The sequence below is a fragment of the Palaemon carinicauda genome, chromosome 8, assembly GCF_036898095.1.
Source record: "Palaemon carinicauda isolate YSFRI2023 chromosome 8, ASM3689809v2, whole genome shotgun sequence".
Lineage (NCBI taxonomy): Eukaryota > Metazoa > Arthropoda > Malacostraca > Decapoda > Palaemonidae > Palaemon > Palaemon carinicauda.
Window position 1 is genome coordinate 155,689,127 of NC_090732.1, and position 12,404 is coordinate 155,701,530.

Below are 12,404 nucleotides of genomic sequence, written 5' to 3' on the forward strand. Positions count from 1 at the left end.
GCAGACTTTCTCCTGCATCTGAGAAATGTTCGCTCCCTCTCTGCTCCCACTATTAAGGGCTACAGGAGCATGTTGGCTTCTGTGTTCAGACATAGAGGCTTAGATCTGTCCAATAATAAAGATCTCCAAGATCTCCTTAAGTCCTTCGAGACCTCTAAGGAGCGTCGTATGGCAACTCCTGGATGGAACTTAGACGTGGTCCTAAGGTTCCTAATGTCCGACAGGTTTGAGCCATTACATTCAGCCTCCCTGAAGGATCTCACCCTCAAGACGCTTTTCTTAGTGTGCTTGGCTTCGGCTAAAAGGGTCAGTGAGATCCATGCCTTTAGTAAAAACATCGGCTTTTCTACAGATAAAGCCACATGTTCGCTTCAGCTTGGTTTCTTGGCCAAAAATGAACTGCCTTCTCGTCCTTGGCCTAAATCTTTGTATATACCTTGCCTATCAGAGATCGTAGGCAACGAGCTTGAAAGAGTACTGTGCCCAGTAAGAGCTCTTAAGTTTTATTTAGCTCGTACCAGATCTTTACGAGGTGGATCTGAGGCTTTGTGGTGCTCAGTTAAGAAGCCCTCTTTGCCTATGTCTAAAAATGCTTTATCGTATTTTATTAGATTTTTAATTCGAGAGGCTCATTCTCACTTAAGTGAAAAAGATCGTTGTTTACTTAAGGTCAAGACGCACGAAGTAAGAGCGATAGCAACTTCCGTGGCCTTTAAACAAAACAGATCTCTGCGAAGTATTATGGACGCGACCTTTTGGAGGAGCAAGTCGGTGTTCGCTTCATTTTACTTAAAAGACGTCCAGACTCTTTATGAGGACTGCTACACACTGGGTCCATTCGTTGCAGCGAGTGCAGTAGTGGGTGAGGGTTCTACCGCTACATTCCCTTAATCCCAATATCCTTTTAATCTTCTCTCGAAATTTTTTTTAATATTGTTTTGGGTTGTACGGAAGGCTGAGAAGCCTTTCGCATCCTTTTTGATTTGGCGGGTGGTCAAATGTCGTTTCTTGAGAGCGCCCAGATTAAGGGTTTTGATGAGGTCCTGTTGTATGGGTGGTCGCCCTGGATATAACAGCTCCTGGGAGTCTTTCAGCATCCTGAGAGGATGGCTGGGCTTCATGAGGAAAGCGGACTAATAAGGCAGAGTAATCGTCAGAGTCAGCTTCCTTACCAGGTACCTATATTTATTTGGGTTTTGTTATGATATAACTGTCAAAAACTCTTAGCATATACGCCTTTATTGTATTAATACTGGTCTCTACCCACCACCATGGGTGTGAATCAGCTACAGTGAACCCTCGTTTATCGCGGTAGATAGGTTCCATACCCGGCCGCGATAGGTGAAAATCCGCGAAGTAGTGACAACATATTTACCTATTTATTTAACATGTATATTCAGACTTTTAAAACCTTCCCTTGTACGTAGTACTGTTAACAAACTACCCTTTAATGTACAGAACACTTAATGCATGTACTAACGTACCCTAAACTAAAACAGGCACAAATATTAAGGGCGACTTTATATCATGCGTTTCCTAAACACGCCAAAAAGCACGATAAAAAATGGCAACCAATGTTTTGTTTACGTTTATCTCTGATTATAATGAAGAAACAAACGCATTTACACATCTGTGTATAGGTTAGTTTCTGCATCGATTATATTGATTATTCAGTACAGTATGTTGATTTGGTTATTACTAATGTTTTACTTAATTTTTCTTAGGACTTACAAAGGAAATTTTTTCTTTATGACGCCGCCTGAAACGACGGCGTCATAAAGTACGCTCAGTAAACAAACTAAGGAATTTAACGCGCATGATGAAAGTGATAAATAATGATATTACAGTAAAAGCTTTAATAAAATATGTTATTACAAATATTATTTACCGTATCTATATAAAATCATACATACGTAGCAAAGCAGGAAAACAATCTACGAGAGAGAGAGAGAGAGAGAGAGAGAGAGAGAGAGAGAGAGAGAGAGAGAGAGAGAGAGAGAGAGAGAGTTGTTTTACATACGTAAATGTAAATTTTAAACAAAAAAAAAAGCCCCATTTCATATAAAATAGATTACAAATATTTTACTTTATCATATTACAGTAGTCTGTATAATACTGTAAAGTTCAGTACAGTATGTTGTTGTTAAAGTCGTGGCGATGAAATTCTCACGAAACAAAAACACGCCATTTGAGTACAACAGCCGATTCTCTCTCTCTCTCTCTCTCTCTCTCTCTCTCTCTTCGTGTTATACAATACTTACATTTAGATGAAGAAACTAAAATTAGTTTTCTTAGTGTCAATTAAATACGAAACTAAATAATTAGGCCGAGTCTACATCCATTTCAATCATAGCTAAAAATACGGCATCCGATTTCATCAGCAAACCACTATTTTTTGGGAAATATCATTTTATTCTAGAAAATTGCTACTCTTTAAATAGTTAATTGCACATTAAGAAAGCGTGTACTTTTGTTTTTAAATTTCGGGTTTGTTTTAAAAATCGAGTATTGTTGACTTCTTTTTTTTTTTACTTTTGGCTGTGATTAGATCAGCTGTCATCTAGCTGCCGCTCTTGAGTGTGTACGAATACACTAACAAAGTATCATTTATATCATTTCTTAACTTATTCAAACCGTCTACAGTATACAGTTGATATTACATAAGCACTAATGTGTTATAACCTATCAAATTTTTTTGTTTATTACATTTAAACCCCCCCTCTCTCTCTCTCTCTCTCTCTCTCCTCTCTCTCTCTCTCTCTCTCTCCTCTCTCTCTCTCTCTCTCTCTCTCTCTCTCTCTCTCTCTCTGTGGGCTACTTTTCACTACCTCCCATTCCTTACCTCTCTCTATCTCTCTAACAAATGATATCTTTGTTGCTCCTCAAAGTTTCATTTATATTGAAAATCAATCACGATTCAATTTTCCTTACTTTCTCCAATCTCGCACCATCGGTCACATCGCGGTATTTTCGATATTTCTGGAAAATCCACGATATATGTATATACATGGGTTATGAAAAAAATCCGCGAAGTGGTGAATCCGCGATGGTCGAACCGCGAAGTAGCGAGGGTTCACTGTATTATATATTCACCTGCTAAGTTTAATATTTAAAAATGATATTTTGATTATAAAATAAATTTTTGAATATACTTACCCGGTGAATATATAAATTAAAGGCCCCCCTTCCTCCCCGATAGAGACCCAGCGGAATGAGAAGAATTGGAGCTGTTTACAAGTATATGCGGTATCTGGCCGATAGTCGGCGCTGGTGGGCACACCCGCAACCTTCACGGTGATCGCTCGCAAGTTTTTGGGTTTCTGTCGAGCCGTCCAAGACGTCAGCTATTATATATTCACCGGGTAAGTATATTCAAAAAATTATTTTATAATCAAAATATCATTTTAAGCCATATTGCCTGATTTGAAAGGTAATCAACAGGTTACACCTCATATGAGGCTGACCCTGATAGCTCCCAAATAGGAACAAGCAGAGTGGTACTCAGACCTGCTGAAGCTCCTGACAGAAGTGCAATATGACTTAATCTGCTTTGCCAATACCACCTGCAGATGTTCCACGTCACACTATCTCTCTCTCGCTTTTTCTGAGAGGAAGACTTTTTGCAAGGCATTGCAAAGGAGATGTCTGGATATCCTCAGCAATCTTTCAAGGAAAGTGGACCATTTTCTCTGATTGGTGCTGTAGAAGGAATATCTTTTAAGAAGACCCTATCAGTGGCACAGCTACTAAAGGTCAGAGTCTGGAAGTATCAGACAGCCTTTACAGCCTAATCTCAGCCAGAGTATACCCACAAGTCTTTAGCAAGTTTTCACTGAGACCTGTGGTAGCTGCTCAGCACGTTGTGTAGTGAACCTAGCTCCTAGTGGGACAAGAAGCAACTGATCTAAGATAATGGTTGCTACGTTAGACTAGGGTAAGAGGTAGAGTATGAAGTATCTCCCCCATCCTCCTTAGGAGGAAAAGGATGTTTTTATAGTGAACTAATTTCTTTATATTTACTGTATATCCTTGAAAGGATATACAGTAGTATAGGTTATTCCATGACCATTTGTCCATAGACAGAAACTATTGAAAAACTATTCCTTAAAGTTACAAGGTGGTAGGAGACAACACCTAACCTCTTAAGGTCCAAGTAATTTGACACCCCAGGATTTTAAACCAGCTAGTATGGTAATAAGGACTTCCTCCCGCATAAGGATATGTCTGCTAGTAAAGGACTAGGGTTTGTATTCTTGTAAGAAAACATCACAAATTTTAAAAGCAATTTGTATTTTCCCCAACTATACAAACCTGAGTCCTTTAAGTTTCAGTTCCCACCTGAGCCAACCTGCATGCCTTGGGTGATGTGTCTGTGTTCTGGCGAGTGGGATCAGTGCTTCCCTGCCATCAGCCATTTTTAGCAGCCGAGTTCCTGCCAAGCTAAAATTGTACTCCTATTGAAAGACTTAGGTTTGTATAGTTTAATGAGAAATAATTTAAATTTTTGTAATTCAGTGGTATTTTTTATAAGATTACTGTTTTGGTATTGATTTTTATTTCAGTAAAAAGGACCAAGTATTAAACAGTAAAGATAAAGCTGCCACCTGTACAATAATTGCTGATGCCTTGGTGGGAGCCAAAACTGCAGATATTCAAAAACTTTTGTCAGTTGGAATTGAAACATTGCTTTTGTTAACTGCTGATGCTGATCCAGATGTTAGAATGAATGCAAATGAAGCTCTTAACAGGGTCATCCGGGTAAGTTTTTTCTATTTTTTTATTTGATTTTAAGTATACCTTTATATTTCTTAAAACTTTATTGCATAAAATAATTACATAATTGTTATGGCAGAAATGCAAATCTTTGTCCTTTATATAGAAGACATAATAGCAAAGCTGGAGAACATGGCAGTTGAAACGTTTATAACGAGATGCAAATAGGTGGCTGGTAATTGCCAGTGAGGAGCTTGAGAGCAAAATGTGCCCTGACGACCGCTGTTGAATCAGCGTTCCCTGACTGAATTAGAAAGCTGATTGCTAGAATGGGTCTGCGATCGGCTTTCTTTGTAATGACTTGAGCGTACTTAACAAGTGAGCTTGCTTACCCTTGTGGAGGAGACATGCTTAATGCTAGCATGTCTTCGATGCTCCTCCTATGGAAAGTGTGCTCCACTGAAGGATCCCTATGCTGATGAGCAACATATGTCTCAATGCGCACAGTGTTACAGTACGCAGAAGCTTGAACGCAGGACTCTCACCTGAGTGCATGTTATCGCCTGAGTGCTTGCTCTCACCTGAGCATGCTAGCTCTTCGGAGTGTGTGTATGTCTATCATCAAACGTGCTGGCATGGCCATGCATACACACCTGAATGTGGTGCTTTTGAACGGATATGCTCTCCACTTCTCACTCATAATTATGGCTGGAAGGTCTATCCAGTAGATGTCGCAGACTACTGGAGTTGTTACTATTGACGTTGAGTTACTCCTCATTGTGGATCGAGATAACCAAGCTTGGTTTCTTTTGCTGACAATTATCAATTGTTGCTGATAGAATTTAGGTCAACATCATGTTTTCTCTCACCTAAGAATTGAAGAATTCCCAGTAGAGAATGTTTTCAATAGTTCTAGGAACTAACAAATTCCATACTGAACTCTAGTCATTTACACCTCTGAGGATAGGAGGTTTCCAACTAATCACTTCTACTCCTCTGGAAAGGCTTATTCCTAAAAGAAAGTCAAGACCTTTGGCTAGTATCGGAGAACAGATCCTCTATACCTGAAAAGTATTCTCGAGATTTTCAAGAGATCATAACTTGGGATCCAGACCCAATTACTATCTCCAATGGGAGATCTTCTGATTGAATACTGTAGTTAGGGAAAATACAAATCCCTCACAAAATTTTTCTCTAATTGAATAGTTAGGGAAAATGCAATTGTTCCTACACTATATACAAACCTTACACTCTTTACGTATGAGTATTATTTCAGGGATAGCTAAAACCATTTGTTAAAGCTTTTGCGAGGGGTAATAATCCTCCGCTAGTTAGCGTAGGGGTGGTGGGCATTTGACCAGCCACCCTGCTAACACCAGCACTAGTAAACAACCGTCACTTTTTATTTCGGCTTGTTGGAGTACATACGTCCTACTCCCCCGTTAAAACCAAATAGAATTTCCAAAATATAACTTGCCAAAGAAGCTGGATATTTCCCTCTAATCTTTTTCTTTTAAAGGTGTGACTGCCCATGGGGATCTTAATCATGCTGGTTTGTCCTGGAAATGGAGAGCGCCATTGCGGCAGTTTCATGTCGGCAGAGGAGACAGATCTTCACGATCTATGTCTTGCGTGCAAGGGTCACTTCTGCACGCAAGATTCCCCATTCCAGGTGTGTTGGGAGGGGTCGCCCTACCAGTGGCTGATGTTTCATAGGCGACAGAAGAAGGCTATAAGGGATACTTTGCCCTCGGGGTTACCCTCGAAAGGGAAGAAACCTCGCCATGTTAACTGCTCTGTCAGCTTCACCCGGGGGATTGGTTGAGCATGTGACTCTGGGACAACCCTACGTGCTGGTCGCCTCCGTTGCTTCCCCTAGTGAAGCAGCGCTAGTCACCTCCGTATGGGAGTCACTCTCTGATGAAGCTGTTCGTCTGGTTTGGCCTTCCTTGTGGCTCACGGGTTCCATGTGCAAGGAAAGATTACAGGAGGGCTTGTGGTTGGATGCGCAATGGAGCAGACATCCTTCCCAGCGGTTGATTCCCATTTTCCCCCTCGAGAGACTGTAGGTCGAGAACCGATAGAATCTGACGCGCACTTGGCCGTCTTGACCTCAGCACCTGCTCGCCCCAACGTTGGCTCTGCTCCGGCGGGTGGATGTGAGCAGTTGCTGAGAAACTCTCCTCGTAGTGACGTCGGGGGATCCCTTCGTGATGAACCCAGGGAGTAGCTTCAGCTACGTCTCAAGGGCAGTTCATGAAGTTTATCTTCTAGCTGAGTTTGCTCAGACAGAAGGGGAACAGAGTGAGCTGCCCAAGGGTTTGCCTCCAGGTGTTGGACAACCTTTCTTTCTGAGGGAAAGTCATCTTTCACCAGGTGTTGGGCAGCTTTCCTTTGCCAATAACTCAGCAATCTTCTCGTCCGCGAGTAAATTTGCCGACAGGGGCAAAGGGGGTTGATCATCCTTACAGCCCGTGGGAGAGACAGCCTTCTTATGAGTGGTCTCAGCACCTGAGGATTCCACCAAAGGGCACTGGATTCGTGCATGCCCCACTCCAGTTCTCAGGGCTGAGAACCGAAAGAGTTTCACTTGCACTCGGCCATCTTGACCTCCGTACTTGCTCACCCCAACGTTGGCTCTTCTTTGGCTGGTGGGCGTGAGCAGTTGCTGACAAACATTCCGCATAGTGACTTGTCGGGGGATCCCTTCAGGATGAACCCAGTGAGTAGCTTTGGCTACATCCCAAAGGCAGTTCCTGAAGTTTTATCTTGCTGGGTTTGCTCAGACAGAAGGGAAACAGTGTGAGCTGCCTGGAGCTCTGCCTCCAGGTGTTAATCATCCTTTCTTTCTGAGGGAAAGTCATCTTCCACCAGGTCTTGGGCAGCTTCCGTTCCGAGGGAGAGCTTCCATTCGCCAGCTCCGGTTCAGCAGTCTTCACGTCCGTGAGTAGATTTGCCGACAGGCAAAAGGTGTTGATTAGCGTTACTGCCCGCGGGAGAGACAGCCTTCTCCTGAGTGGTCTCCCCTCCCTGGGGACTCCACTGAAGGGCACTGGATTTGTGCATGGCCCACTCCAGTTCATTGGAGCACAGCTTTTCGGAATTAGATGATGATGGTGGGAAGTCATCACTGCTTCCTTTGCAGAGATTGGTATACCTCGGTATGATTATAGACACCGTCCAACAGAGAGTCTTCCTATCAGACAAAAGAGTACACAGGCTGAGAGAAGTGGCATCACCCTTTTTCAGACAGGAAGATCTACTGGCTCTTCAACGGTTGCGTCTTTTAGTTCACCTAACCTCTTTCCTCCGTGTAGCTCCAAACGGCCCCCTCAGGGTAAGATCCCTGTTCGCAATATCTCTGAACAGCATGCTTCCGCTGTACTGTTCTCCAGTCCCTGCTCTATGGCAGGATGCATTTCAACAACGGTGGAACAGTATCGACGTGCACGCCTTTCCCCTGTTCTGTCTGATGAGAAGATTGTTCAACAAGACCAGAGTACAGTATCCAAAAATCTAATGATGACCCTTCTAGCTCTGCTATGGCATCATGCAGTTGTTCCTGGACCTGCAATTACTAGTACTGAAGGTCTACTGAGAGAACTCCCTCCATGACCAGATCTACTCAAACAACCACACGCAAGCATCTTCCACAAAACCGTGCAGTCGCTTGAACTTCACACCTTGAGACTATCCAGCGTCTCCTCTCTCAGAGAGGCTTTTCACAACAAGTTGCTGAGAGAATATCCAGATTCTTGTGTGAGTACTATCCGGTGTCTCCCCTCTCAAAGAGGCTTTTCACAACAAGATGCTGAGAGAATGCCCAGATACTTGTGTAAGTCTTCAGCCTCAGTGTACCAAGCGAAATGTACGGTCTTTTGTGGTTGGTGTCGTGAAAGGAATATCTCTCCTCTCGATGCCACTATCCCCATAATAGCGGAGTTCATTTTATACCTTCGGGAGGAAAAACTCCCTTCCTGGATCATGGTTTGCATTTTGAGATCCCTAAAAGGACCTTCCGAACCATTACGCCATGAAACTGACCGTAATCTCACTATGAAGACGGCGTTCCTGCTCGCTTTAGCCTCAGCAAAGAGAGTCGGTGAACTCATGGCCTCTCGTTTGACATCACCCATCTGTGGTCAGAATGTGTACCGAAGAGAGATTTTGAGGGGTTTCAGTCTGAATCAGATTCTCCAGTTGAAGAAAGTGCTGTCACTGATGAGATTTTGATCATGGGGAAAACTTTGGGACTTCGGGTAAAAAAAAGAGGGCATTGATGAGCTTATGGAAGGACACTCTACCGAGTTAACAACCGAAAAGTTGTTGCATCTGCAACAACAGCAGCAGAAGGATATGGTAGAAGACCTTTCACCAGAAAAGGATGAATGAAAGGAGGTTCTGAGTGCCTTAATTAATGAAATATGTGCAAAATATGGTAAACTGCAGCTTTTTGTTGAGAAATATCATCCGGCCACAGCTGTTGCAAATCGTTCCTTGAACATTTTTAATGAGGGTTATATCCCACTTCAGGAGAATAGCGCAACAAAGAAAAATAACAGCTTACGATGGATAGGTTTTTAATTAAAGAAAAATGACAAGCAACAGCAGCGATTGAGACAAAAGTGAAATATAAGTAGAGAAGGGAAAAAACTCCTGAAGGCATGTTACGCACTGCTTTCATGGAAGGGGATTCCCCTTCAAAGCAGTATCCCTCCCCCTTCCTTCCTCCACCTCCATTCCCGTATGCCATCACACTGCAGTTACAAAGGTAAATAAATGATACAAAAAGGGTTTAAATTTACCTTATTATGTATTTAGTTTTAATAGTTTATATGCACATTTGTACATAGTACAAATTAATCTATTTTACATTGTCTTATGGGAAAAATTGTTTTGGTTTTCTAACAAATTGGTTCTCGACCACAATTCTTGAACGAATTTTGGTTGAGAACCGAGGTATTAGTATACTGTCCACGTTCCCATTGCTTCCCATGAGGTAGGCAATGAGAAACGACTTTGATTATTTTCTATTTATAAACTCAAAATGTATTTCCATAAGACGGTCATATGATATCTCTCATAACTACTGAATTGCTCAGGCCGCTGTCATACTCGCTTTGTATTTGTATTTTTAGCGAGGTGTCAAGGTTTTCCTTAGACCACACTCATATACTGTACTAGGTAAACCCTAGTCAATATCCATGCCAGAATTAGGAATTCCACCCTCTTAAGAGTGAGTCGTCCACATAAATAAGAAAGGTTTGTTAGTTACGGGAACAAATGACAAATGTGGAGATGATTTGTATTTTTCTCTAACTAATACAAACCTTTACTTATTTATATAAATTAGCCTACCATCACCTCTCCCTCATTAAGTCTTGCCTGCAATCAAAAAGTGAAGTAGCTCAAAGCTGTGAGAGTATATATATAGTAGGCAGCGTCAGTCTACCAGGCTAAGTGGTCTGTTTTCTATGGCTGATGTCATGGAAGTGGTATCACTCCCCTTGATGCCTCTATTCCAACAATAGCGGAGTTCCTTGTACACCTTCAGGAAGAAATGCTGTTCTCTGTTTTGGAAGTCAAAGTCTACCGCTCAGCCTTGGGTCTCGCCTTTAAACTGAAGAGAGTAGATAGTTTCTCCTTGTTAGAACTTTTTCTCCTCATACGGAGTTATGAGATTGCTGGCTCCCAGTCGAAAGTTAGACCTCCTCCATGGAACATGGTTTGGGGCCCTCAGTCTCTGAAGGGTCCCCCCTACGAATCATTGCACCAGGCAACAGATCGCCATATTACCCTGAAGATGGTGTTCCTACTTGCTTTGGCATCGGCCAAGAGAGTCAGCGAACTGCATGGTCTATCATATGACATCTCCCATTCAAGGGGATTGGGAGAGGTAATACAGTACTCAGCTTCATCCCTGCGTTTATTGCTAAGACTCAAAGTCTGGGGCTATCGGATCCTAGATTCGGTCCTTTTTGGATTTAGATTCTTCGTTCTGTAACCGAAGATCCAGCCCAACTGGTACTTTGCCTTGTAAGGAGTCTGAGGTGTTACCTTAAAAGAACATCAGCAGCTCGCCCCTGTGTGTCAGCAATGTTAGCACGGGGCAGGTCAAGAGGAGGGTTACGAAGAACATAATATCATCGTGGATTTGCAAAGTCATTGACCTTGCACTTAATCCGGACCCTCCCCCATAACGGCAACCCAGAGTTTATGACGTCAGGGGCATTTCAATGTCCATGGCGTTCAAAATGAACTATTATGTGGCACGGGTACTGCAAGCGGGTGTGTGGAAGTGTCAGACGACCTTCACCGCCCACTACCTGCAAAACGTAACCCACAGAAACATGGGTATATTTCCATTGGTCCTGTGGTGGCTGCACAACAAGTGGTCTAAAACACCTCAAGCTAAAACATCTCAAGCTGAAGTTACCTGGTTTAGTCTGCGGTGAATGAGTAGAATGACTGGCTTCATTTTTTCCTTTACCTTCCCCTCCTCTGGGGTATCGGCACAAGGCTATTCAGCACAGCTGACCTCACCTCTCTGCAGGTAAGATCCATTTCCCTTATGTAACCTAATTATAAAAATGATAATACTTGTTTGGTCCCCAATACCTCTCTGAGGGGGCTATTGGGTAAAGTCTCAGTACTCTTAGATTCCTATGAATTGAGATCGTGTTACTAGACCAGCCATATTGCTAGGATCACAAACACAGCTTTGGGAGGCTGTTAGTTGCACAACAAATTTTAGCAAGGGCAAGGTTCCAACTGCCTACGATCTATATCATAGGGGAGAGAACCCCGGGTCAATATGCCAAGACCCAGTTGGTACGAACTTCCTCCCTCCGAAGAGGTAAGTCATTCCCTATAAATAACAAAGGGTTTGTGCTTAGTGATAGAACAACTGAAGCATTTGGAAGTAAAATTGTATTTTTTCTTATGATACAAACTTGTAGCTATTAATACAAATTAGCTTAGCCCCCTGCCCTGTCTCCCCAAGAAAGTACTGCCCAAAAGCAAAGTGGGGGCTCAGCTCAGGTGTGTGAGTGAGTGATTAACTGGCTACTCTCCCCACTCCTCCTGCTAACTAGCGGTTGGAGTGGTTATCCCTCACTAAAATCTGATGCCTCGTCTTTCAGCTTCGCAAAAGTAATATTCCCCATAAATAGCTCCAGGTTTGTATCGTTTGGAAAGATGAAAGTTACTTCCAAATTTGTCATGTTAATGAAATCAATATGATTCTCATGTCTCTCTCTCCTAATGAATTCAATTTATAATTCATGACATAAGCCATGTCATACAACATCTGTTTCATTTCTAATGAAGTGATTTTATTTTGTTAATCAAAGTTAAGAGGAAAAAGCTATTTCAAAACTAAAGGTCTTCCTGGGTATGTAAACTTTATAGCCCAAAACCTATCTTGTGGTGAAAGACCCAAATGAGATGCTTCCATGGCCTATACTAGCTCTGAAGGCTGGTTTGGGTAGAGCCTGTTTTACTATGAAAGAAACTGTTTTCAAGTTCCTATATCAATGAATGCTGTGTGCTTACTAAAGAAGTTGATAAGTTAAGTACATTGTAATCTGGAGGCCTCTCTACCTTTGCTAAAGGTAAAGGCCCTTGATATGGGAAGAGTTAACATTTTTCTTATTTCTTATAGAATTTCTATCTTAAGAAGTTTGTGAGTG

General features: G+C 42.3%; 1 protein-coding gene across 1 annotated transcript in view; it reads left to right on the plus strand.

Moving 5' to 3' along the window:
• The window catches only part of LOC137645505 (huntingtin-like), an 86,107-nt gene that overhangs the window by 60,277 nt on the left and 13,426 nt on the right, over nucleotides 1-12,404 (plus strand). The window contains exon 3 of the mRNA XM_068378311.1: nucleotides 4,563-4,758. Within this exon, the coding sequence (XP_068234412.1) occupies nucleotides 4,563-4,758 (196 nt within the window). The remainder of the gene's footprint in view (nucleotides 1-4,562; nucleotides 4,759-12,404) is intronic.